This window comes from Aspergillus mulundensis, assembly GCF_003369625.1.
Source record: "Aspergillus mulundensis strain DSM 5745 chromosome Unknown scaffold_12, whole genome shotgun sequence".
NCBI classification, from domain to species: Eukaryota; Fungi; Ascomycota; class Eurotiomycetes; order Eurotiales; family Aspergillaceae; genus Aspergillus; species Aspergillus mulundensis.
Genome location: NW_020797900.1, coordinates 460,851 through 487,057, shown reverse-complemented (window position 1 = coordinate 487,057; position 26,207 = coordinate 460,851). Strand labels below are relative to the sequence as shown.

Below are 26,207 nucleotides of genomic sequence, written 5' to 3'. Positions count from 1 at the left end.
TTTTAATATTAATATTATTTTAAAGGTGTATTACATTTAGCTAATTAATTTTTTAAATATTTAATATACCTTTTTATATTTTATAATTATTAAGTTACTAGTATTTTATAAATATTTTAATAATTTTTTATAGTAGTACTTTTAATAGTTTTAATAATAAAAAATTATTAAGTATTAAAAAATTCTTTTTTAAAATTATTAAAATAATTTTATTTAAAAATAAGGCGTGAGTATACTAGTAGCATAGTATATATTTTATAAGTAATTAATAAATAAAAAAGTTAAAATTATAAAAACCTTAAGTAGGCTAACTAAGTATAAAATAAAGTATTAAAAGGGTTATTTAATAAAAAATTAATATTAAATTTTAAGGCCTAAAATATATAAAAACTAACTTTTAACTAACTATTTTTTACTGGGGCGTTAGCCTTAAATATACTATTAAAATAGTAGTAATATTATTACTATATAACAGGTTAATATTACCATAACTCTTATTTTATTAATTTCCTTATCTTATCGGGGCTTGGCACCCGTGGGTGTGATAATTTATTTACTTTTATTAAAAATCCCCGCGCCCTAGTATTATAAAAATTATTTAACTTAATATTAAATAATCTTATTTTTTTTATTTTACTATATTTTTTTTTTATTTTATACTTTTTTTTAATATAACTAACTTTAGCCTATATATTTTTTTTATAAATAAAACTAGCCCCTATATTTTATAATATTTAAATTATTAAGTATATAATAAATAACACTTGCTAGTAATTATATATTAAAATAATAAATAAAAAATAAGTATTTAGCCTATAAGCTTTAGTAAAAGTTACCCTTTAAAATAAAAAGCCTTTTATATATAAACTATTTAAATAAGCTATTTACCCTGCGGCGGCACGCCCTTATACCCTAAGAAAGGTTTAAAATATTAGGCGTACGCCTAGCGATCCCCAGGGCGTTAAATATCACTACTACTACTACTACTACCATCCTCAACACCCCGGCCATCAAGCCCAAGTCGGCCTCACTATCTAATCACACGTACATTGAACTTTGTACTGTCCAAGCTATATTGAACATGATTATCAAGTTGGTGATAGTTTGTCTCAGCAGAGGCATCCTTTCGTACCTTTGGAGTGCATGTCTCTTGAGCACAACTCAAGTTTGCCGTTGAGGTGGCCTTACCTAGTTCTAATCCCACTCATATCTGATACCTAATCGGGTCACCTAAGGCTCGTGAGGTCTACCTGCGGTCAGAATGTTCTTTGCCTGAACACAACAAACCAATGAACAATATCAAAGACAATACGGTCGTCAATGCGAAGAAAGCTAGCTAGGGTAATAGGATTCTCTCGTACACACCATTTGACCAAATGTTCCTAGACAAATAGATGCATGACAAGACCTTCCCACGTAATTGCCAACTGTTAATACAATGCAGTTATATATGTATCGAGGCCTATATATCATCCCTGTATGGGTTCAAAGCAACTTGACCAATAACAAACTACAGGTTTGATGAGACTATCATAAGATTCGGTGGATTTATAATAGAATTACGATATCCCCCCTGAGGGATTGACTCTTGATACCGATCAATCAAACGCCCATAGAATTTACTAGCAGACTTGAATGCGAGCGATGGTGGGGTAGTCAAACAGAGGCACTTTGCACGTCTCAATGTCTGCGAGATCCAACCACACAGAGGAGCAAAGCCAGTTCAAGTTCGTTTGTGTTTGTTTCTTTTGATACATGGGTTTGTGTCCCCTGTGTCTCCATACGTTTATAGGATTGCACATATGAATTCAATAATGCGCTCTTACACATCCACTGTTGTTTCAACGCTTGATGCCTCGGGGCCATGGCTTATCTGAAGGTCTTGACATGATTGCCATCCCGCAGTTGGCTGTCCCGCGAACATGCTAAAGCTAGTATATTACTATACTAAAATTAAGTAAATATATTACCGTAATATATTTATTTTTTAGCTATATTAAAGTATATATACCTAGTTTTTACTAAGGGTGGTAATAAAAGCTTGGCCGGGTAGTAATAGTAAGGTAATATATTAAGTTAATAATATATATTTAAAATATATACTATAATAGTTATAAATAGTAAATTTAGCTTAAATAGGGTAATATTATAGTATTTTTATAATAAATTTTTATTTTTATATATATTACACCTAGCTCTAGTATATTATTACTAGGTGTTTATACTTTAGTATATTAGCAAACCAGCTAATTGCGGGATGGTGTCCTAAGTCATACCTGGTAGCTTGATGCAACCTACCTCACTACAGCATTGCGGCCTAAGTAGGTAGGTCATTTCTTAGCCACTCGTCCTTCTTCATTCCATGTTGTTATTGTTGAGCCCTCGTTGTGCTCCGTGATCTGTCACATTTCCACTCCCAAGGTTTCTCCGTTGGTTAGCAACGCACCTGCCAATGCAATATAATAGTTCTCCCTAAATCTGATAATGTCTCTCCAGGATATTAGTACGGCCCGAATACTAGCGTACTGAGTAAGATGTGCCACGGTAATTGACTTGATATGCTACATGGACGCTGCTATAGCCCCGCGATGCATGTATTCTTTCAGTCAACCAGAAACATCTCTTGGGATATCTCTGCTCCATACCATCATCTTCTCTACTGCCCAACATCCAAACTCAGGGGCCAATGCTCCTCCCCCTCAACATCAACCGTCTCCTCCCACGGGACAAACCCAACCCGCTCATACAGCTTTTTTGCCCTTTCATTCTCGCGCCCGACCAAGACGACAAGCGTCGCATCCACTTTCTTCCCCTTCGCCTCCTCCCTGACTGTACCTGTCGCAGCCTCCAGCAGGCTTCGCCCATGTCCTACTCCGCGTTTCTCGGGGAGGACATACATGCCCAAGAGAACATACACGACTTTCGAACCAGGCGGGATGCCCTGGGCGTCAGTAGCTGCCTGCTCGAAGTCGAGGCCCTTGAAAAGTTCCCACGGCGCAGAGTTGGCCTTTTCGCCGTCGGTGGGCAGGACAACGGGACCCATGAGCGTGACTTGGCCGAGCCAGCGCCGATCAATCAAGATTTGCTCGATGCTGTGACTGCCATTATCTTCATTCGATTCAGGACGGATATTTGCGGATGTGGCGGAAGGCGACAAGGCGATATAGATTCTTGTCAGTGGATTGAACGCTCTGTTCGTCCATGTGTCTTCGTTGAACTGGATTTCGCGGGCGTAGGTGGACGTGAATGCCGAGGGACTGCGTTTGAGAGCTGTGAGGCGGAGTGTTTTGGATTTGTTTACTATAGTTGAGATAGCTTCGGCTGATGATAAGTGTTCTCGCTTTGGGATTGCAAGCACCACTGGTTTCTGGTCCTGCGTGGCCATTGTCGGGGCGGGTTGCGTGAGAGTTCGGTCCGGGGGAGGGGGGGGTGTCAGAGAGAGGAAAATGAATACGAGGTGCCTCACCTGACAATAAATTGAATAAAGAAAGTCAAATGACTTATACCTATCCCACAGAAGCTTATCCTATCAATGCTAACACCATAATGCAACGCAATTGCAATCATCCGTATAGCTAAGGGTTAGGGCTAAACCTCTACATCATCCCCCTCCCTCCACGCCCTCAAGAGTCTCTCGACGCCCCTCCTCAACGGCCACGCACGCATATCCTTCGTCCTCTCTATAACCCCCAGCAGCGCGTCTCTTTCCCCCTGGTCCGTAAAATACTCCCCGTACAACATGATTGAAATCACGGCGTTCACGAGCGCCGGCATCCGTTTTGAGACGTCATCAACTGCGATCCCGCACAGATCAAGCACGATGGACCGGACGAGGGCTTCGGTTTTACGATGTACGGTGCGACTTGCTTCCCTGTCATGCCCATGTTGTTAGTGGTAAACGCCTGGAGAATAAATAGAATGGGTTAAGACCGTACACTATCCGCGGATTCTCAGCAATCAATATCATCCGCGCCATTTCGAGATGCTGCACGCCTGTTACCTGTGCGTCTGTCGTATACCAAACTGTCGGGAAAATCTCGCCTTTCGATCTGTCGGCGGGCTTTTGCAGGATCGGGGCTAGGTGGGGTGTGTACATGGTTGTCAGGTGTTGCTGGTGAGCCTTCAGGCGGTCTGTCGCGAGCCTTTGCATTAGTTTTTTTTGTCCAGGGTTCAAAGATAATGGTAAAGGAGCTGGATGGCGTTTACCGTACTCATCCACCGTCCGTTCTCCCCAGCACCACTTCGTCACCTCGCCCGCATGCATGATCATCGTATTCGCAACGGTCGCGCTCTCCCAGTCCTCCACGGTGAATGTCACAGCTGGTGCACGTTTTCGTGTAAGTGCATAGTACACTTCCTGGCGGATGGCAATCCAGTATGCGGCGACTGCAAGCGAGGACCGCTGCACTGGCGACGAGGACGAGATCATGGCGTGGATGATCGTCTGCGTGATGGCGAGGAAGTTTACCCTTTTTCCAGCTTGCTTTGGGTTCATGCCCCTCCCACTCCCATTTTCATTCCCAGGGTTGACGCGGTCCTCTGTATCAGGGCTGATAGCGCCGGGTTCTGGCGTGATCTCGTCCATCTCCTCCTCCATCTCCTCATACTGCCGTAGGATGATCGCCGCGCACATGAGATTCTCCTGTTCGCTGGGATCGCTTTCGTGGAACGACGAGAGCCCGGGTATACAGTTTAGCATGTATTCCACCGCCGACGACGTCGTCAAGTCCGGGAGGGACTGCCCGTGGTAGACGATTATGCCTTCGGGCGTTTTGTACTGAGGGAGCCGGCTCAGGTGCCGCGAGGAGACGGCGAATATGGCGTTGAGAAGAGTTTGACATTGGCTGGACTGGGCTCGGAGGGGGACAATCTGCCGGAAGTGTGATTGGGGGTCGCAGTGGTCGAACTGAGAGGTAGAGTTAGGGTTAGTCGCGCGGAGGGGAACGGTTAGGGTTTAGGTACCATACCCAAGGCGAGAGTTCCTCGATAAAGTAGCGGAGAAGGCAGGATTCTTGGACTGTCGCTAGTCGTTGACTGGCTGCAGGTGAGGGAAGACTCGAGACTGACTGGTGCGATGATGCTGCTGGGGAGACGTGGTTGAGGGAATGCGGGCTCCCATGGCTTGACTGGATGATTCCTCCTGACAGCGACACTGAGGCGGGCGAAGCATGTGAGGCCTGAACATCGACTGCTGCATTGACAAGGGTATTCAGCCTGGTAAGAGCTCCAAGGTCTGGTACAGCGTGAGCACGCGCTTGACCACCGCTGTCACCGACCTGGGTTATGCCATTGAAATGCGAAGCATCCGGTGCAGTAGAGCCATTCGATACTGTCACGGTCTCATCGAAGCCCAACCGTTTCGGGCTTATAATGGTGTCCGTCCCCTCAACAGATTCCGTCACTGTGTCTCTCTCCCCAGCAATCCTCCTCCACTTCTTCGGCTGACTATTCACCCACGTCTGATCCGCTGCAAAGCCATTACCCCGGAGATCTTGACCACCACGCCGGAAAACAGCCTTGCGTTCTACAGGGACGCATTCCAGGTTTCGAGAGTGACACCGGCCGCATCTCGGCTTCTGTTTGTCGCCTGTTCATGCATACCGTCAGACCTGGTAGTCGATTTATGGCCCAGTAGAGGAGGCTCACGGACATTTTATGTGCCGCTCTGCGGTAGGTGGCTGTTAGTGGGCTCCGAGAATCTAGAACTGCATGAGCTTGCAGGGCGTATTGGGGTTGAGACCTACCACGGCATTTTGAACACGGGGGATTCGGCGCTGTCATACTCAACTAGGCTATGGGTGTATGTGCAGGAAGAGATACATGGCCTCCGCGTCTTGCCCAGAGAGGTCCAAGGGATATGTCGAGCGGCGCAAGTTTCCCTGAATGGGCTCTTTCAATTGCGGGGTAAAGTGTGGGGTTGGAGACTACTACTCGGTTTGTTAAGGATAAGGCAGATGGTCCTCAAGTAGAATAGGAACTGTTGTACAAGAGGAAAGAACGTGATTACAGTTGTTCTCAACATAATTGTCCCAATGTGCACAGGGCCATCTATCTTATGGCGATAGGCACCATGGCTGGGTGAGCATTGAGAAGCTGGTCAAGGGGATTATTTACCTCAATAAAAGAATGTTTTTCCAACGACTGGCCGAGTGGCCTAGTGGTAAGGCGTCGCTTTCCGGTTCTTGGACCACGGCGAAGATCGGGTGTTCGAATCGCTCCTCGGTCGTTTTTTTCTTCTTCCACATATACTATCTACAAACAAGTGTGTTTTTTTTTGTTGTTTTTTTGCTTTCTAACCTTGGATATCAACCGCTGAATCATTTAATAGGGAGATGGATGGGACGCGTTGACAGTTGCCAACGGCGTATGAAACAGTGCCTATGGTAGGTATCCTATATGTAGGGTGGCTGCCACCCAGCCCTAACCTCGCAATGTCGCTCGCTCCCCTCAGGTGGTTCAATACAAAAAACACCCTGTGGATAGCCAGCACATGATCATCCACAGGTTGCTATGTCGAAGATTCTACGGTCATGTTTTTCTCTATTCGCTGAGGAACCCGTCCGTGCTCAGTGGCTCAGTGATATTCAAATACGCATACGTTCCCGTCAGAATATGGTAGTACCCAACCTCAGTATCCATCATTCCCTTCGTCTTCGTATGCGTACCCGGATGACGATATATCAAGGGTATATGTCTACATCTAAACGGCCTGGAGTGCCCATAGCCAAGTTTTATCGGGGTCTGAATATATATATAAAGCCAGGTCCAACACTGAACCACAACACCACAGACATCAACAAGAACAAAAACAACCAACCGCTACACTATTCTCTCAGAGTCCCAAACATGGCATCCCTCCTCTTCCTGACAGCCCTGTCACTCCTAAGCCACTCGTCCATAGCGGCGCCGGCCCCAGTTTCCAGCGGAACCCCAAACACCACAACCCGTTCCTGCGTCGACCTAGCCCTCTCCCTCCCCATCAAAGCAAACAACTCCATCTACGACATCCCCCGCGTCGACAACAACATCGACGCCGTCGACTTCGTCTGGGACCTGGACCACTGGTCCGCCCCCAACGCCACCGAGCGCATCAGGGGCCCAAAGCCCGTGGACCAAACCTTCACGATCAGCGCCCAGCTCTGCGTCCCGCAGGCTCCGAACGCAGAGAAAGCGGATATCCTGCAGATTGCGACGCATGGGTTTGGGTTTGATAAGAGGTACCCCCCTCCCTCTCCCCTCCAAGTACCACTCGACGGTACCCTTCGTCTAGACGAAGCTGATAGAAGAAAATAGGTACTGGGACGCCGGCCTCCAACCGGAAAAATACTCCTACGTCGACGCTGCCCTAGCAGCAGGCTACTCAATCCTCACCTATGACCGGCTGGGCGTCGGATCGTCCGACAAGCCCGACGCGTACGAAATCGTGCAGGTCCCCGTGCAAGTCGAGATCCTCGCTGCGATCGCGGGTCTCGCGCGCCGTGGGACCCTCGCTACCCAGGCAAAGGCCAAGGCATCATTCACCGTCCCGACGTTCACCAAGACCGTGCTCGTCGGCCACTCGTTTGGCTCGGGGCTTACGATCTCCATGCTGGCGCACTACCCGCATCTCGTCGACGGCGCCGTGGCCACGGGGTTAATCCCCAACACGCAGGTCGGGGCCGCAGGGCAGCGCGCCTTCGGGCTCGAGTATGCGGCGGCGAGTAACCCGTCTCGGTTCCACGACCGCGGCAGCGGGTACCTTGTTCAGGGGACGGTCAGCGCGCTGCAGCAGGTGTTCTTTAAGAAGGGGTTCTTTGAGCCGCGGGTTCTGGAGTACGCGGATAGCATCAAGGAGACTGGGACGGCGGGGGAGTTTGTGAGTTTTGGGTCGGCGCTTGAGAGGCCGGCGGGGGGGTACCGGGGCCCGATATTGTTCGCGCTTGCGGAGTATGATTTTGGGACGTGCTTGGGGGATTGTAAGGGGACGTATGATGTTTCCGAGATCAGGAGGGGGTTGTTCCCGGGTGCTGCTGATGTGGGCGTGCATGTTCAGCCCGGGAGTGGGCATACGCTTACACTGCATGGCAATGCGACGGGACATTATGAGGCGGTGTTTGCGTATTTGCGGGAGTGGGGGTTGTAGGCTGGACCTGGCTGTGGTGAGGCGATGACATGGGGTGAGGTGAGGAAAGGCAATTGAAGTCTGTTGGGCAGGTGCAGCTGCGCAGGGGAACGACTGAGATGAGGCGGACTGGACGGATGGGATCGAGTGAGGCTGAGAGGGAGGTGTGACCAAGGTGGATGTACAGAGTACAGCAGAGACAAACATGAACCTATGCAGGACGCGAATTAACGGTGTGCATGGTGGTACTTGTACTCTGCCCTGCGTCATTTCATCTATATGATACCCTTGGCCTGATCACAACCTATCGCATCCCCCAGCACTACTCCTTCGATAAATGAGAGTATAAGCCATCGGGTAGGCATACATGTTTGTCTGCAGGTACGAGTCAACAGTGGCTGGCCTTGTTCAAGAAGGCTCATTGCTGCATCGTATTTGCGGTTCTATCAGCAGGCTGGATCAAACAATCACGACGCCACAATGAATGCTGGTACACAAACAGAGTATGAGGCACTCCTGAGGCAATGATTTGAGATTTCCAATTACCAAGCATAAACAACCCCTGTAAACGCCCTCTGCCTCACTGACTCCGTCTAGGTCACACGTATCGGCCAGACATGTCAGATTAGCATATTCTCCGGCATACTCGGGGTCCAACGTGGGTCACCCGGGGCCGAAAACAAAGCACTGCAGAGTCGGAAATATGCTGACTGCAGATTATCGGCGTTTTTTGCCGGTCGCACTGCTTACCTCTACTCGCATCCAAGTTCCTTCCCACAATATCAGCCATTGAGTACTTACTGGCGGCAAACTTTCCGCGATATACTCCGCTATGGTGACTATTGGGTACCATGCTTACGCTTCCGATTGCCTTTCGCTCGCTGACCCAGCCTAGTACTCATACTGGATGACGGAATCGCCCGCGATACCTGGGTGGGACTCGTCACTCGGAGTAGCCGTATAGCGTCAACCATGCGAGCTGGTGTCCCGCAGGCTGCGAGAATTTGAGATTGACATAGCTCAGTTCTTACTGCAGGTTCGGCAGGTCTCTTATTGCTTTGAGCAGGCCTTAAATGCTGATTCGCAGCGGCTGGTCAGGACCCAGGTGGCGGTTGGTGGTACTTGTGCGCCGGGCGCAGATGCATGGCGGGTGGAGAGTAGGAGGCCATGGGGTCCGTGGGGGGGTCACTTGAAGAGTTGAAGGGATATTTCTTTTGCTTACGAGAGCCCAATCCTCCTTGCAGCCGAGCAAGACTCTGCATGTAGGTCAGCTGCAAGTGACTGCCTGCAGGTCACATGACTTGATACGTACCCTACTCTAGGGCTCGGCCTCCACCAAGAGGCTGGCAAGGCTACGGCGTAGATTCTAGGCCATCGGAAAATGATCTGGATCAGGGACTGGGCAAGGCTCAGTATATAGTCGGCATCGGACACCTGATCAAATCGACTTCGAAGTCGATTCCCTCATTCTGCACCCGACCGGTCCATCGGACCCCGAGCAGGGATACGAACCAATGCAGGCGTCCATGCTCAGCTGAGGGTGCATTGACAGCACACTTCGAAACTCATCGTGTTCTGGACCCGCAAGCCTCAGCTGTCGCTACAGCTTACCAGATTTTCCGATTCGCCCAAAAGCAGATGGCTTGAGCCTCGCTTGGTTATCCCTGTCATCCTCTCATAAAGCAGGTGAAGGGCTTCTCCAGGACGGCAGGGCCAGAGCAATCGATAAATTGCCACACGGGCAGTTATGCCGAGCCAGTCGGCAAGGTAGCCCGCCCCATGCATGCGCTGCAGCCTGACTGGAGATAATTCAACCACCCCGATCTTAGACGATGTGCCCAGGCTACTCCGTAATCTTGCTGCATACAGCATCCGTGCACTTGTGAAATACCCCAAACGTTCGCAGCCTGCCCTATATAGCTGCCAATCGCTGTCGGCCCGAAACTCTTTTCCATTGTCTCGGTCACGACCAGAGCGGGACATCTACTCACCTACTCGAACCTGAAGCTCGCCCTCGGTATCCTCGTATCGAGAAGCAGAGCTTACTCCAGAGCATGACTGGTCACAACCCTTGTACTCTGAGCCAGGATCATCCCAGTCAGTGCAGCAAATACGAGCCCCGACCTCGGGGCGGGCAAACACCAACGCCAACTCGAGCAAGACAGACCCAGCGTATGTATAGGGCAGCCTGCTGAAAGAATACGCAGTAGTCCACGAGAACATCGTCCTTGGCAGTCAACATCGCCACGCCTCCGCATCTGCCTCTATTTTTAGTCAGGCCCGGGATGCTGTAAGGGTGGTGTTTTTTCCCGGGCGTGTGGATATATAACCCTACTGACCTCCAATTAACTGGTCATTACCTTCAATACATCACCCAAGCAACACTGCAAGCCTCACGATGAGTCGCAGCGCAATGCAGCCCTTCGCAATGGTCTCGCTGCTGCTTCTGTCCCTGTTCCTCGCGTTCAAACCCACCCTCTCCGCCTCCACACCCTCGCGCCAATGTCGCTGCCGTCCCAACGATCGCTGCTGGCCCTCCGAGCAAGACTGGAACGCCTTCAATCGCAGTATTAACGGCAACCTCATCCACCTCCGCCCCGTCGGCGCCGCCTGCCACGGCACAGAATACGACGCGGCCGAATGCGCCGATGCACAGGCAAACACGATGAACTCGTACTGGCGGGCTGCTGAGCCAGGTACGCCTGCCCAGTGTTAAGGTCTGACACAGCTAACATTGCGGCGCGCAGGAGCCCTCCAAACAACCAACTGGGAAAGCACCGGCGAAGGCGCAACCGACTGCGACATCAACACCCCACGCAACACGCCCTGCCGACAAGGCCGGATCCCGCTGTACGCAGTGCTCGCCGAAACAACCGAGGAGATCCAGACAGCCGTGCGCTTCGCCAAGCGCCGCAACCTCCGCGTCGTGATCAAGAACACCGGGCACGGTGGGCTGGGCGTCTCCGCGGCGCCGGACTCCCTGCAGATCAACACGGGCCGGTTCAAGCGCATCGAGACCGTCGACGACTTTGTCCCGGATAAGGGCAAGGAATCCGTTGGCCGGGTCGTGACGATCGGCGCGGGCGTCCAGATCCACGAGCTTACGGACGCTGGGGTCAGGGACGGCTTCACGTCCATCATGGGCATCTGCGATACGATTGGGATTGCGGGCGGGTATATCCAGGGTGGCGGGTTGGGACTGCTGGCGTCGGCGTTCGGAATGGCCTCTGACAACGCGGTCGAGTATAATGTTGTCACGGCGGATGTGAGTCCCCTACGCACCCCTATTAAGCCCCCACAGCTAACGCTGGCAAAGGGCGACCTCGTCGTCGCCAACGCCTTCCAAAACAAAGACCTCTTCTGGGCCCTCCGCGGCGGCGGCGGCGGCACCTTCGGGATCGCAGTCAACACGACCGTGCGCGCCCTGCCCGACCTCAAGGGCGTCGTCCTGCGCATCGACGCCATCGGGTCCCGAGAAACAATCTTCGAGATAGCAAAGTACATCGTCCGCGCCTTCCCGGCCATCAAACGCGGCGACGAGTCCGGCAAAACAAGCGGGTACGTGCTGGCCTCGACGCAAGCCAACAGCTCCTTCATCCAAAGCGAGACGGTGATCCCCAACGTCGACGCCCTCCCGCCCTCCCAGCGCGCCGAAATCACCAAGCTCACCAACGCCCTCAACGCCGCCGGGTTCTCGCAGTCCTACACCGCAAACATCACAGCGTACCCGCACCTCTCCGCCTTCTTCAACGCCGTCCAGCCCGTCCCGCCCTACGGCCGCATCGAGGGCTCCGTCCTGTTCTCCGAGAAATTCTACCACACCACGTCCGGCGCCGCACGCATCACCGACACCGTCCTCAACCAGACGTACGGGCCCGGCGACACAATCGAGTTCTTCATGACGGGCGGCGGCCAGCTAGCCGACAACCGGGCCCTCGACACGGCGCTGAGCCCGCGGTGGCGCGACGTGGGGCTGTATGTGTCGGCGCGGCGGGCGGTGCCTGCGAGCTCGGCGGCGAAGCGGTTTGGGGCCGACAGTCCGATGACGGATATTCGGGCGGTTGAGCGGCCGGGCTTGGGGTCTTATGCGAATGTGGCGGACTGGGATGAGCCGGAGTGGCCGGAGGCGTTCTGGGATCGGAATTACGGACGGCTGCAGAGGGTGAAGAGGGCTTGGGATAGGGATGGGCTCTTTGTGGTGACGCTCGGGGTTGGCAGTGAGGAGTGGGATCAGGAGCAGATGTGTCGGGTGAGATAGGCAGGTCCAGCACAGCCAGGCACGGGACGGAGTACAGGCACGGGGTATATACGTTGTCTGTTTATAGTCGGTGTTATCAAAATGTCTTCTGCACCTCTGCTCATTACCATTACCGTGATCCCGTTGAACTATTGCAGTTGACATTCTCCCTAGGATGTATGTTGGCTAACACCACCCAAGTCGACAAGCTGAAAAATACGAGAACCACACTAGTTGCACGATTTCCAACAGTCTCAAGTTCGACAGACCCTACAGAATAGATTTGCACTAGAATGGCTATCGGTACTACAGAATTCACCAGGGTTGTGGAGAGTAGATGTCCATCCTCTGCGTATTTCGATAGGACCCTGGGCTTGTAACCTTAGAGTATCTAACTAGTTAGCACATCAAGTGCTGATCAGTTGGACCGTGATCGCCGAGTAGCGCAAATGGAATAGAAGACGCCGTCGCCTGCACTATTGCTGGAATAAAAAGCCACCACATGATGTAGCTGAAAGCAACCGGCCTCTCCCTACCCCCCGCCACCGTAGCATCCAGCCCGAGCAGCACAACAACAAAGACTGCGACCCCGACTGCGAGGAAGGCCGATATCACATGGGCACAGAGAATGACACGACGGCAACTTTGGATGTTCATTGTATGGCGTGAAGCAAGAATGCATATGGTCGTGATGGACTGCCAAAAACTGCCCCGGCTCCAACCACCACTGGACAAACCACAGAAGCGATGCACTGCCGAGGAGTCGGAGGGAGAAGGCTCTGCTCATGCTTCGGGGTAGGTAGGTACTTCAGCTCCCGGTCAACCTGCAAAGGCAAAGGTGTCAATGCCGCAGCTGCACAACCGTGAAAACCTGGCAAGGTCGTGCCAGACTCTAGGGCCGCGAGCTACGAGGAGGCAAGGTCAAGGCAAGGATGATCAGCCTATCTACTTCTTAGTGGCTGGTTCTTGTACTGATGAGCATCGAATGGCAAAGACCTGACGGTAGGCACGGTCTACGGTCGCAAACTCAATGTTCTTGCACTTTGAGTAGATTCCAAGCTTCAGGGCGCTGGTTTGTTCCCCATTCGACTGTATGCTTTGCTCCCTCGCTCTGAGAGGATATGCGATATTCTCACTGGAACGGCGTCTGCATTGGCTGGACGATACCTGGTAGATATTCCTGACATAGCTCTGTTGTTTACTATCCAGAGATGGATTCGGAATATACATACCTTTATTCATAGTCATTATGCCAATTGTTGATTGACTCTTCACTGCGATTAATCATCGGCAGTGTTAGTAAAGGCTTTCTTCCTCCTTGATAGAGTTCACGATCGATACCGTATTCCTCATAGGCATGCGGATTTGGATTTTATTGTTTTATATCACTCAGGTTTATTTAATTCATGTTCTTATCCGGATGAAGCCGCAATGTTGCTCCCCTATGCAGGTGCTTAGGTCGCTTCACCAGCAACGCCAGACATTTTCTGTGGACAATTCATTCGTGGAATTCGCGAATTAGATCCGACCGCGACTCTTTCGGTCTCGCCCGTTACCTACGTGCCGGGTGAGGAGCAACATGTTGATATCGCCCGTGGGATGGTTTGTGGCCAAATCATAGGTAGGTTCCCTCTTCCAACCCTTCATGTGTTGCGCAGTGGATGGGCGATCCCGTCCAAGTGGCTCTACTACCATACCATAGCTTTGCAGATGGTTGGGCCGGAGTAAGGTGTATTGGATGATCCATGTTGTGGGCTCTGCACTATACCTTCTGGATACAAAGAGAACGCGATTCTAACATGCTTCGACAACACCATTAACCAACCTCCGAAGCCTTACTCACTGTCCGATGCCTGGGTTGGAAATCCTGGCAGCTGGCGGCGCATTCTCGAACAAAGAAACAGCAACGCCTCCGACTTAAGCCGATGCAAATGACTCCCTGATGCGCCCGTTACAAGCCCGACTGATTCACAAACGTAATACGAGCTAGAGCGCGATCAGTAGTTTATTGAGTCACTAACAGTCAATCAAACTGCCACTATCCTCGGGGCTGACGATAGCTTCGTAGACAGCAATGAGCCCTCTATTGTACCATTGTGGCTCGGGGTTGCGGCACGCACTCTCAGCTTCCAGGTAAACCAAGCAAGTCCGTCCGATTGAGCGAGCTTTTACACATAAGTCAGTTCCTGACTTTGCCTCCGATAGTTGCGACGGTCATAGGATCAAAGGTTAGGTAACAATCAGTCTAATGGGAACAGCTGAGCAAGAAGAAAAACCATTGTCGTCCGGGTGGCATGCGCCATTCCACGCGCGCAAAAGGACTTCAGCCGCCGCGAAAGCAGTCAACAAAGGTCACGGCAGCCAGTGAAACTATCGCCACTGTGCTATCGATATCTAAAACTGTAGGCCGTGCAAGAGCCCATTTGGACATCGACTTGGCTGATACCGGACATGATGAATCGGTCGAAAGAAAACCCTAGGCGAGGCGCCAAAGCTCTACGTCGGAGCCAGCCAGGCCCCAATCACAGTGAACGCGGCGACTGGACAAAGAAAACAATACTACAACGGCTAGATTGGCGCAGGGCCGTGACTTGCATGGCCAAATGTGGCAATGGCAATCTGCGCACGCAATTTGAGATTCCTTTGTCCACCGCACGGTCGGTCGGTATGCCCAGGCCGACGAAGCCATGAGGATTTTTACTGTCAGGCAGGTTATGATTTGCTATTAAACAAAAAAACAAGCAGACCATATTCCGGTAACGAATCAAAAATTCTGCTTGATGGATGCAACCGTGCATCATCTATCTGGGTGTGTTTGTGACCAGCGCCGGACAATCATGGCAAAACCACGGTACTCAATAGGAGGAGCAATGCTTTGTCGCGATGAGCGAGAGTACTGCTTGTGGGCTGCAATAGGGTCAGATGCTAAGGGATTGATCATGCATAGGTATACCCATGGGAAGCTCGGACACCTGGATGGTCCAGAGGGAAAGGTCAGTTCTTTCAACCCTAGTCTCGGCAAATGGTGCACGTAGGCTGCGCCCGTGTAGCACGGATTTGCGGGCGAACCAGACGGATCATCCGTGGTAATCAGTCGAGAATCAAATTATTTTGTCGGCATATTATCCTTATTCGCCTTGGCTTCGCGTCCGACGTTGGCGTTCGGTGAACTGGCCGGTCCTGAGGTCAGAGTTGGTTGGAAGGCGCAGATGGTCTTTCTCACATTATCCGCGCTTCTCGGAGTCGTAGAAACATACTGATCGTCGTTCCATGTTGCTCTCAGGCTTCCACCCCAGCGATGGCTGGCCGGTCCCTACATGATGCGGTGAAATCATTCTGATTTGCGCCGACCGAACCGCCACCAAAGTCAGCACCAAGCGCAGTTCTTTGTCTGCCTCTTGAGGCCGGCGCAAGCAGCAGTCACGACGCGCTTCGGAAGCGGTCCTTGCTGTAGCCTGTTCCCGATCCCATGTGATTTCCTGATTCTTTGGATGTGGCGGAAGCAATAGTTTGGAATGAACGACTGCAGGTACGGATGGTAAAATTTGCCCAAGATCTGGAACTGCAGCCAACCAAGCGAGATGCAATTGTTCTAAGACATCTCGATTGAACGGGTATCTTCGATGGTGAGGGAAACTTGCTGTGACGGGGATGATAAAATAACGGATATGGCAGCGACGCCTTGACAGTGCATATTACGGGTGGTCGACCCTACCGCTGGAGCGTTGTGCCATCCACATGTGCACGGTCGCAGTGGTTCCCAAGCCAGAATTTATGAGTATCTTGGATAACCCTTCCTTCCACTCCAAGGCCAAGGATGGAGCCAGGGCACGACGTGGTTAGTGGAGTGGATGACATCCACTCTCCGCGTTTCCAGCACATCGCTGCCCCCGTACATGACAGGTGAATTGGTGGCTTTTTTTGCTGTAGATCCAATGGATCCGATGCGCCAGGTCCCTCTCGAGGCCCGATTTGAAGACTAGCGAGGTGCCCCGTAGGTACTAGAACCCCAGAGGTTCCCTCTCCAGTCCCGGACTCGTTGCTATCCTACCTACTATCTTCTCAATCCAACTGCCAGTATGGCCGATGAACGCTTTTCGCTGAAGCTAGCCAGCGACGTTGCCTTCTATCTCGACGAGGCCAAGGTACCTAACCTCCTCTTCGGATGGCTGGCAATGAGCCTGGTCGGCAGCAGGAAAGTGTCCACCGAGGTCGACTTTGTGATCCCGGACAACAAGATGCCCGCTGCCATCAAGACCCTGGCTGAAACAGCCAACTATCCTGTCTGCAAGGACCCCAACTGCAACGAGCTTCACTTCGACCGCGTCCGGGGCTACACCGCGGACCAAAGCCTGGTCCTCAGCCCCAACCGCATCCACTCCGTCGCCGCCGCCCACTTCCACCTCGAGGACGGCACCTTCATCCTCAATTTACACCCCCAGTCCAAGCTTCTCTGGTGGCTGCCAGAGCTTACGACGGCAGCCCCCGCGGCGGAGGATCCGTACCTGATGCTTTCCACCGACCCCCGGCTGCCGCCATTGTCTGTGAAGCCCGCATTGGAAGGCGTCGCCCCGACAGGCGGACCAGGCCCATGCTCCGCGAACCTCTACCACCCCGTGAAGATCCTGAATCCAGGCTCCCTGACAGAGGCGCTGCTGACGCTTCTGTGTCGCGACCGCGCTCGCCAAGCCATGGGGGAGTCAGAAGAGGCGGATCACCTGGCCATGCTGTGGACCCTCATGTCATCGCAGCTCTATGATTCATGTGGGACCAGCATCTCCAAGCACGTTAGGCCCAAGTTCAAGGAGGCCTGGGATGGTCTGAATGAGCGCGATCCCGGAATGACCAATGTCTTCAATGCAGTGCGCGCGCTCCGCGATCGGATGGCTCTGGCGAACGAGCTTGGTCCTCTCGTTGATGGCAGCAAGTACACTCCTCCAGATGACTTTCTCTGAGACCAAAGCCACTCCGTTGATTTGCCATGTCGGAACTTCTTCTTTGTCAATTACCTCCTTGCCCTGTGTGCAGTGTACAATGGTCTCGCTCCGACAGGCCGATTATCTTGTTGAAGCCGCCTACTTGGTTAGACAGAACGGCTTGTCTATTGTGACAACTGGGGTCTTCCTTTGGCGGCCATTGATTGATTGCAGTGGCTTCTTATTGTTCAGTTGGTTGTGTCTTGCGTTGTTCCACTCCTGCCTGCACGTTCGGCTGTGGCTCATGTACTTTGCAATGAGTAACAATGGCCAGCTGGCGATGCTTCGCCCTTTGCTAATACCCTGCTTTCTCATCCACTTGTAAGGCTGTTTCACAAAAGGCGTCCAGCAGCACAGCTAGTCCATCAAATCAAACTCTGTATGTCTACAGCTAATGCACAAATGCGACTGTTGCTTCTTTGTCTGTGCGCGATTTACTCAAACATCATGGAGAAAGGAGGCATAAAGAATGGCCCGCCAGCTGGAGCAGGCCTTTCAGTAATAGAGTTGATGGCTTTCTTGTTGTGTTTGAGCAGCTGATTTCTCTCTGCCCCCAGATGAGGCCATAAATATCTCCTCCGCCCCTCCTGTTCCTGACCTTCTCAAAAGCACCCTTCATCAGCATCGTGCCCTTCCCATCATTCGGAAGACATCCAAGAATACCCCTTCCTCATCCAACCCAGCCGTCAGCCTCATCTCTCCTCGAATCAACCCTACCCCAACAGCGTCCTACGCCTACCTACCGGCCCGACATCCTGCCATCCGCATCGACCCCGATCCAACCAAAATGTCCACCCACCTCCACAGCGCCGCGAGGGATGCAGTCAGCGCCATGGGCACCCTCCCCGGTAACGGTAATATGCGCGTTCTGATTGTCGGAAACCTTTCCACTTGTCACCATCTGAACCGCCCGCCGCCTAACAATGTACGTCAACTCCCGTCCCACCGTCGCGCATCCTACTGAGCTTGAGCTAACCTTCCCTTCGCAGGCGGACGTCGACTTCTTGGTTGACATGGTCAACTTCGACGCCCATGCCCGGGTTCTCTACCCCGGAGGGCCGGCCGAGTATATCCTCCAGATGCTCGTGATGCACAGCGCGCTGTTCGTGCTGAACCCGGTGGCTGGACCAACTTCGGTGACCCACGTCGCAACAGGGACGCTGGTCCAACTTCATGCAGCCCAGGAGGTAAGTCCGACATTGAGCCCTGTCTCTCAACTCCATCACAAGTCCTCCCGCTAACCAGAGCCTCCCCGCCAGCTGCCCTATCTACCGACCGCAGCCAGCCGTCCTTCTACGACCGGCGCCCGTATCTACCCGTCCATCGAAGATTGCATCCTCCTTCGCTTCCTGGCCGCGCCGATTCGCGCGTCACCGCTGGGCAGTAGGCAGGACTATTACGACGTGTGGGCCCTCACCAACAAAAGGCTACAGAATCCGGCCGCGACGCCGCTAACACCCCGGCAGCAAGCGATCGCGCGAGCGGCGCTCCCTCCATTCATGCGATATTCTTTCAATAGCAGCGCATATTGGCGAACCCGCATTGGATTTTGAAGCACACCTTGGATCCACATGGTCGGTCCGGGTGAGAAGGCTAGGTTGCTGTTGTTGCTCGGGATCTGAGAGATTTCTATGCCGTCGTCTTGCGTTCTTGTTGTCCTTCTTTTTGTGTCATTTTGTTGGTTTCGTTTGCTTTCCATTGCTTTCTCTTGCTTCCTTTCCTTCTGTCGTTAGTACCTAATAGATTGCAGTCATTTCCCCTCTTGCGTTCTCTGCCCCAGGCATCACCCTACCGTAGTCTTTGTATACCGTATACAGCGACGGCCCCTGCTCGGCATATGTATGATTGCGCAGCTCCAGCTGCATACGCTGCTGACCTCAGAGGCCATCTAGTTGAGCCTGTAAAGACCTGGTAGGAGGGCATGCACGCCCAGGCTGGAAGTCGCCATCGGCGTCCATCAAGCGACGACGCAATGATGATTTGAGGTACGCAGTACGGTGAGATACCCCGCAGGCCCTCTTACCGGTGGACCAACTGTTAAGAAAAGCAAGCGAAGCAACGAGAGTACTCTGTACGTACGTCGGCGATGCCTGGAGGCCTTAGATCTCAGGCACGTCAGAGCTGAAAGCGGTCTGGTCGATATGCACGTGACACTGCTTCGTGGGATTAGTCAAAGGAGCGGCGAATCAAAACAGCAGAGTGCGCTGAGTCAGAATCTGGCCCCAGGGCTGACTGATTTTGGAATTGCGGCTCTTCGTGCTTTTTCTTCCTTCCACAGACCGGTCACTCAAGATCGTCGCTGTTGGGCTTTGCCGAGCCTACGATCGGTCGCTCCACGGCTTCGGCATCCCCGGTATCACCAGACCCTGACTTGCGCCGGGCCGTCACCGACTCACGCGCGCATCCAGGGCCGACGAACATTGTCCAAGACGCATACCCGCGACGCAATGACGAGCCGGCTCTTCGCTACACAGCGTTTTCGCGTACGAGTCACGAATATATGGGAAGGCGGGGAATGATGCTAGGTAGGCCGGGTTTACGACAGACGGGGAGCTAACGATGTCAGCCAACGCGGGATTGTTGCGGCGTAGGAATCCCTGGCGAGTACAACGGCGGTCCAACGCAGGCGCGGTATTGGGATTCTCGCGTGTTCTAAGAGGATGAGGTGGTTTCGCGACAGCGACAACTGGGATGGCAGGGCGGAGGGTTCTGGGGTCCATTGTGGATTCCAAGTTTGGTCGATTGATATCAGGAGCAGGGATCTGGGAGGCCAACCCGCCTCCAATCTGTATGTCCTCGCCCTTCGACCCGCTCAGCTCTATGCAGGTGGCTCCTCGGGTACTGCAGGTGCTCGGTCATATGTGGACGGCAACGGGCCATCCATTCATGTATCGCAAAGGCGGCGGCAGAGTACTATGGATCTTAGTCGTCCAAGATTTGGCAGGTATAGTCGAACACCCGAGGCTGCATGAGAGAAAGGCTCCAGCTAACCCGATGCTCTCCAGCTTCTATCGCCAAATGCATTCCGAGACTCCCCGCGCCGCCGTTCAGACACGCCAACACATACCACACCTTCTCCGGTCCTTGCACGGCCATCCTTCTGGTAACTATTATCAGCAAGCTCGTACCCGCTACGGGAACGTCGATTCGGGACCACATGATGCCGAGCAGTACCTATATAACATGCGGGCGATGGCTACTCAATACCCGGGACCGCCGACCGTAACCTTGACGCAATCGGGGAGCATCTCTATGAAAGTAGGTATAGCATTCCTGAATTAGGTATCGATCGCTAAATGTCATACTCCTCAAACCGAAAATTCCAGATCGTACTGGCGGAATTATCGAACCCGTACCCCTTGGAGCTCGTCGCCCCAATATGCTGCAACAACGGCGGAACCACAGCCCACCGGCTCCACCCCTCGCCGTCCGCGATCTTCTCGATCATCATATCGACCAGCCAGTCCGTCGTGAGGTCCGTGCGCTCCAGGAACCGCGGTATGATAGCGCGAGGGAAGACAAGACCTTGTGAGCAGCAGCCGTACTTGTTCATCTCGTGCACACCAGGGGCGATCGGCCACATCGTTTGCCGGCCGGCGAGAAAATGGAGGGCGATAGCGGCGGGGATGAACACCGCGGACGTGAGCCAGATGGCGCTCATGGGTATGGATCGGAGCTCGGCTTTGAATGTTCGCTTCGACGCCACCATGGCTCCGGTAATGAGCGCCCAGACGACAAACGACCAGGCGAGATATTTCGGCCATTCTTCGCCGTTCCAGCCAAGCAGGCCGTCGACATAGAAGAGACGCAGGTAGATCCAGTCGCGACCGCTATTCCGAGATTGCACTGTATCGAGCGCGCGCAAGGCAGCCGGGAACCAGCCCTTGACTGCCAGGGTATCGTCCTCAAGCATCGCGACGTACTCAGCGCCGCTGTCATAGCACTCTTTCATAAGGGTCGTAAAGTCGTAGATAGTTTTGTTCCGGTACCATCCACCATCCTCCCATTCCTTTAGCTGTTCGAAATCGGGATCCTCTTGCGAGTAAGTCAACAGCCGATCAGGGAGCGTCTCGACCCATTTCTCTGAATATATGGGGTGGTCCTTTGGGTCTGTATTCCCAATGCGCAGGTAAAGAAGGAGCTTGCTCCGCTCCAACTCGCTCAGCCCTTCCAGCACAGACGCCACTGTCAACCCGACGTATTGTTCGCCCCTCCGCTTGACCGACACGATGCCCATGCAAATCGCGGCTTGTTGCCCGGGCATCCTCGCCGAAGGCGCTATATCGCCAGCTGCGCTAAGGTATGCCTCCGCCTCCGCGACGCGCTTCGCCGAGTATCCCCGCTCGTAGGCGCGGTCCGCGTCGAAGAAGTAGGACGTCGGGTCGCGGTAGCTAACGCCATGATAGTGCCGCAGGGAGAGGAGGTAGAGGACGAGGTAGCCAAGGACAAGAGTGCCGGTCACGGAGAGCGAATATCGGCGGAAGTGAACGCAACGCGAGACGTCGGTCATTCCTGGCGGAGGGCGGGTGTCGTCTGATCGTCGGTCCGGTCGCAAAACGCCGCGTCGGATCGCCGGTGGTCGTTGCTTTCGGGCGGTATAGGCCGTCTAAGACATATATGCGATATGAAGATGCAGTCTATGATGGAATCCGAGAAACTGGTGGAGAGGCGATGGCGAGTGAGATGAAGAGTCGGAGATTCAGGAGTCCAGCGACCTTGGCCGCGGACGAAATCGCGTCACCCGATCGGGCTAGCGTGGCGTTCTCGCGTGCTGACCAATCATCTTCCAGCCCTAAGCGCCTTCCCTCGGAGAGTGCATAAGTGCATGTCGTTACGTTTCATCGCGCACTTGGGGGCCAATGTTTACATCAATGGATAAATATAGCTACGAGAGGAGCGGCCGTGGGCTTGGTTCGCTCCTGACCCCGGCGGGTTGCGAGACATGCCATGCTACTTGGATTGGCCGGTTCGTTGGGGCGACGCCATTAGTGCTTGCCCTTTCTCGATGAGTTGTCCAACAAGCCTGTTTCAGAGTCGTTGATTAGTGACATGCCATGTCTAGGCGCCGTGGTGATAAGCTAGTACTCCCCTGAGATGGTTGTCCTCGGAACCCCGCGCATAGTTCATCTCAGCTCCGGCCCTGCATGCTCGTCCCAACGTCCTCGTCGAGCTCAGCCTCTTGGGTATACACTCATCCGAGAGAACTCTTGCTTATGATGCACAGTCATGCAAATACCATTAGAAGATGTGCCTCGCAAACGCACATCCGCGGAGACTGCCTCCATCGCAAGTACCGCCCCATCCGATCACGACGAGCCCCCTAAAGTCGTCATAACACGATCTATACCGGCAGCACTCAGATCTTGCGCAGTTCACCTCATTCCCATAGCAGTCTCAAGCACGGTAATTGCGTTCAATACAAACGGAGCGTACCTTGGCGCAGACTTGATGTCGCCTTTCAAATCGGAGACAATCAACCTGATGCTCTTCCAACTGGCCGCCAAAGCTCACGAAATAGCAATTGTTGCAAGCCTAAGTGTAATCGTCCTGCACTGCCTTCGACATGAACTTTTATTCGGGGAAGGGCTACCCTTAGGTCTCCTTGGATCAGGCCTTGCTTTCAACCATTTGGAATACTTCTTCTCAAAGGAGTTCTACGGGAGCCTTAAATATGTACACGAGGCGGGAAAGACCCGCAAGTTAGCACTTGTATTGCTTATAATGGTCGCTGGAATGGTGGCTACCTTGGCTGGTCCGGCGAGCGCCACACTCCTCGTTCCCAAGTCGCAAGACTGGAGCGCGGGCGGAACCCAGTTCTACCTGAATGGAACAAACAACCAGTTCTGGCCTGCTGACCTTTCTGGAGACTTGCCTGAACTTCAAGATATCTGCACGGAAGAGAGCTCAACAAATCTTGGTATTTGCCCGGCAGCCGGATACGAATCCCTACGAACCCACTGGGGGACCATGAACAGCAGCACCTTTCAGACCCAGGACGTCCGCTCCTACGCAAAAGAGGTCTCGGGGTCAAAGTTCTACTGGCCTGTCTCGAGCCCCTCGTCACTAATTCCCCCTCTCTACGCCCTCGGGGATATTCAGCAAGCGCCTAACGGGAGGACCTCCTTGACCCAACCGCACGCGGCAACCACGGTCATCCTACAAAGGCTAGCGAAAGACTGGTGGAGCGCTCTCCAAGACCAAAAGGGACTCACAAATAACCAAGTCGACGACCGGACAGCCTCGGCAACATTCAAAAACGCCATCACCGTCGCGCGGTGCAGCGAACCGCAGGAAATCCGCGCTTCAGATACCACCGTCAAGTTTCCCTCTATTCACGGCCGGTTCGACTTTGCCGATGCCCTATCCCTCAACGTTCCCGGTGTAAATAAGACTAGGACGGACCACCTGCGCTTTCAATGGGTTCACCTCCCCGCCAAATTCGGCGCCGCCAGCATTGGCGCCCTCTTCGAAACACCCTGGTCATCGAGATGGACAGATGAACCAAGCAGAGCCGTGCTCGGGTGCACGATTCAAGCAGGCTGGGTCCCAGCGACGGTCTACACAGATAAATATATCTTCTGGACGGGTTGGTATACATGGAACATCCTGTTCGGCGACCGAACACCAGTGTATAATCCTGCTTCTATCGCTCCCACCAACGGCCGCGTTGCATTCGGCGATAAATGGCTTAGTCTCTTGACGCCCCCTGCTCCCATTATAGCATCAAAAACAACATCCTGGCACCCCTCAACAATCGAAAGCATCCTCCACACCGCCGGCGCAACAACACCCCCAGAGACCTGGCTCGCAAGGGACACCGCATCCTGGGAACGCGTCTCACTCGTCGAAGCCATTATCTGCAGCGTTATCCTCGACGGTCTAAGCCGGACAGGAAGTCACCGCGTCTTCAACATATCCAGCGCACCTCCTGAATGGTCAATAGCAAACTACAACCCCCTCCCAGACTTCAACGCCCTCATCCTAGACAACAAACCCGCGCTCCAACCTCCTTCACCAACTGCGAATGCGGACGAGTATATCGCCATTGACGCTCGCATGCAAATCAGCGGCTTCTCCCTCCAAGCCTCGCTAGCGACTTACCTATCCATGACCGTCCTCCTAATCCACATGGTTATGGCGGCGCTGCATACGTTCTACATTGTCATACAAAGACACACGTCTGGTAGCTGGAGCACAGTCGGCGAACTCATTGCTCTGGCTCAGAACTCGCAGCCGGCGTTGAACGCCCTCCCTAATACGGGCGGCGGGATCAAGCGCTCCAGGACATACGCGCAGGTTGCGAGGATCCGCGTCGTTAGCCCCCGAAGTCCGGAATCAACTTCAAGCTCAGACAGTGAGAAACGGATTGAATTGCTCTTTGGCGACTCGTTACCTTGTAAAGATGCGCGAAGTCGCGTGGAACATCCGAATGGCAGCAAACTGCGCCGCTTGCGTGACAGCCGCTTCCTACACCCTGCTACGTGGCCGAGACCGGACACCCATTCTTGCATCCGGGGCCCCGGGGACTGGCCACTCCCGGGTTCCATGGAGAGATTGGTGCCAGGTGGTGCAGAGGATGAGGAAACGGCCGGTGCAGTGACGGCGGTGGCGAAGGTGCTGCTTGATAGGCGGTACGTGTGACTGGTTCGCCTGGACTAGTGGATGTGTAGGATGCATGGGCGGTTTTGCAGAATCGATGCCTGTGATGGATTCTGATGGGATGAGGTTCCTTGTAACGTTTATTAACCCGACAGAAAAGGTGCCTGATTTTGGGAGGTTAGGTGAAGGGCATGGTGTAATACTGTATAGTATACATAGTCTACCAGATCCGCCACGACAACCTGGATACCCAGATAGTAGATTTGCTCTGGCGGGGGACTGGCCAGCTGGGTTCCTGTCTTACTATCTACCAGCGGTCTTGATCTCAATCTATGATGGAAAGAACGCAAGGACCCGGACGTGGACTGCTATGGCATTTGTGCTCCTATGCGGATTTTTCATTGTCTCGCTTTGATAGATCAAAGTACACATTAAAGCCTATCCAAACCTGACAGCATTACTCCCGAGCACGAGTTCCACTCTACCTTTCCTTTTCTGCATCATCAGGACATACCCAATCTTATCACGGAGCCGAATCCCCTGTTAAGAATCAAGTATAGACTGGCTTGTAGTAGCTGGCGATGTCTCGGGCCTGCTGTTGGTCACCGACCATGGGGCCATCCTTCATCGGTTTGTATCAGTAGCACTTACGGACGGCGTACCCTGCGCGGCCCTTGCACGAGTAGAAGGGTCGCCCCTAGTTGTACTGCTCGGCACATCGACGCCAGGACTCGCGGCACCTTCCAACTTGTCTGGGATCAGTGGAGTGGGGGTTAATTGAGCTCGTGCCCACGGGGATAATTTCACCTCTGGTGTTGGATCCTGCAGGAACCCATTCCCCTCTTGCGTGACGAGATGGAACGACTGGATGCATTGCACTTGAGCATCAGTCCCTGCCCGTGCACCGGTAGGCAAGATCGACCCATGGACCCATCCCAAAGCAATAACATTCTACATCCGCCTATCCAAGCTGCTGAGTCTGAGCCTCACGGTCTGGAACTCGGCCTCGGCCTGCGCCGGCGTTTGATTCGTCGCGTCCCACGCATCCCAGTGCTCTTTCGTTCCTCGAAACGATACATCCGGGTGGTTGTCTCGCAGGTTCTCGACCGTCTCCAACGCGGCGTCCGATCTCTCTTGCAGGTAGATGATGTGCTTTGAGATATTGCGCAGCCCCGTCAACGACTCGCGGTCGATGTGCGTCCCCAATGCTTTCTAATGGATTGGTTATCATTATGATTTCGCAAGGCAAAATATTGGAGGTGGACGGACATGCTCGACAGCCCCAAACACAGGC

The 26,207-nt window shown here is 53.0% G+C and overlaps 9 protein-coding genes across 9 annotated transcripts; 5 read left to right on the top strand and 4 right to left on the bottom strand.

Annotated features, from left to right (window-relative positions):
* Nucleotides 1-2,656: 2,656 nt before the first annotated feature.
* Nucleotides 2,657-3,385, bottom strand: DSM5745_09480 (uncharacterized protein; the record flags this gene model as incomplete). Its single annotated transcript, XM_026751496.1, has 1 exon — nt 2,657-3,385. The coding sequence occupies one exon, from the start codon at nt 3,383-3,385 to the stop codon at nt 2,657-2,659; it is 729 nt and encodes a 242-aa protein (XP_026599844.1).
* A 203-nt stretch (nt 3,386-3,588) lies between these two features.
* Nucleotides 3,589-5,652, bottom strand: DSM5745_09479 (uncharacterized protein; the record flags this gene model as incomplete). Its single annotated transcript, XM_026751495.1, has 4 exons — nt 3,589-3,871; nt 3,936-4,906; nt 4,968-5,524; nt 5,610-5,652. 4 exons carry the CDS (start codon nt 5,650-5,652, stop codon nt 3,589-3,591), a joined length of 1,854 nt encoding a protein of 617 aa, XP_026599843.1.
* Nucleotides 5,653-6,846: 1,194 nt separating this feature from the next.
* DSM5745_09478 (alpha/beta hydrolase) lies at nt 6,847-8,122 on the top strand (the record flags this gene model as incomplete). Its single annotated transcript, XM_026751494.1, has 2 exons — nt 6,847-7,217; nt 7,294-8,122. The coding sequence occupies 2 exons, from the start codon at nt 6,847-6,849 to the stop codon at nt 8,120-8,122; spliced, it is 1,200 nt and encodes a 399-aa protein (XP_026599842.1).
* A 2,377-nt stretch (nt 8,123-10,499) lies between these two features.
* DSM5745_09477 (FAD-dependent oxidoreductase) lies at nt 10,500-12,359 on the top strand (the record flags this gene model as incomplete). Its single annotated transcript, XM_026751493.1, has 3 exons — nt 10,500-10,797; nt 10,849-11,366; nt 11,418-12,359. 3 exons carry the CDS (start codon nt 10,500-10,502, stop codon nt 12,357-12,359), a joined length of 1,758 nt encoding a protein of 585 aa, XP_026599841.1.
* Nucleotides 12,360-16,417: 4,058 nt separating this feature from the next.
* On the top strand, nt 16,418-17,293 carry DSM5745_09476 (uncharacterized protein; the record flags this gene model as incomplete). The annotated part of the gene is made up of 1 exon (XM_026751492.1): nt 16,418-17,293. The coding sequence occupies one exon, from the start codon at nt 16,418-16,420 to the stop codon at nt 17,291-17,293; it is 876 nt and encodes a 291-aa protein (XP_026599840.1).
* An 808-nt stretch (nt 17,294-18,101) lies between these two features.
* DSM5745_09475 (uncharacterized protein) lies at nt 18,102-18,867 on the top strand (the record flags this gene model as incomplete). Its single annotated transcript, XM_026751491.1, has 3 exons — nt 18,102-18,239; nt 18,304-18,501; nt 18,574-18,867. The coding sequence occupies 3 exons, from the start codon at nt 18,102-18,104 to the stop codon at nt 18,865-18,867; spliced, it is 630 nt and encodes a 209-aa protein (XP_026599839.1).
* Nucleotides 18,868-19,698: 831 nt separating this feature from the next.
* Nucleotides 19,699-20,034, bottom strand: DSM5745_09474 (uncharacterized protein; the record flags this gene model as incomplete). The annotated part of the gene is made up of 1 exon (XM_026751490.1): nt 19,699-20,034. The coding sequence occupies one exon, from the start codon at nt 20,032-20,034 to the stop codon at nt 19,699-19,701; it is 336 nt and encodes a 111-aa protein (XP_026599838.1).
* Nucleotides 20,035-20,606: 572 nt separating this feature from the next.
* On the bottom strand, nt 20,607-21,824 carry DSM5745_09473 (uncharacterized protein; the record flags this gene model as incomplete). Its single annotated transcript, XM_026751489.1, has 1 exon — nt 20,607-21,824. The coding sequence occupies one exon, from the start codon at nt 21,822-21,824 to the stop codon at nt 20,607-20,609; it is 1,218 nt and encodes a 405-aa protein (XP_026599837.1).
* Nucleotides 21,825-22,540: 716 nt separating this feature from the next.
* DSM5745_09472 (uncharacterized protein) lies at nt 22,541-24,955 on the top strand (the record flags this gene model as incomplete). Its single annotated transcript, XM_026751488.1, has 1 exon — nt 22,541-24,955. The coding sequence occupies one exon, from the start codon at nt 22,541-22,543 to the stop codon at nt 24,953-24,955; it is 2,415 nt and encodes an 804-aa protein (XP_026599836.1).
* Nucleotides 24,956-26,207: the final 1,252 nt, after the last annotated feature.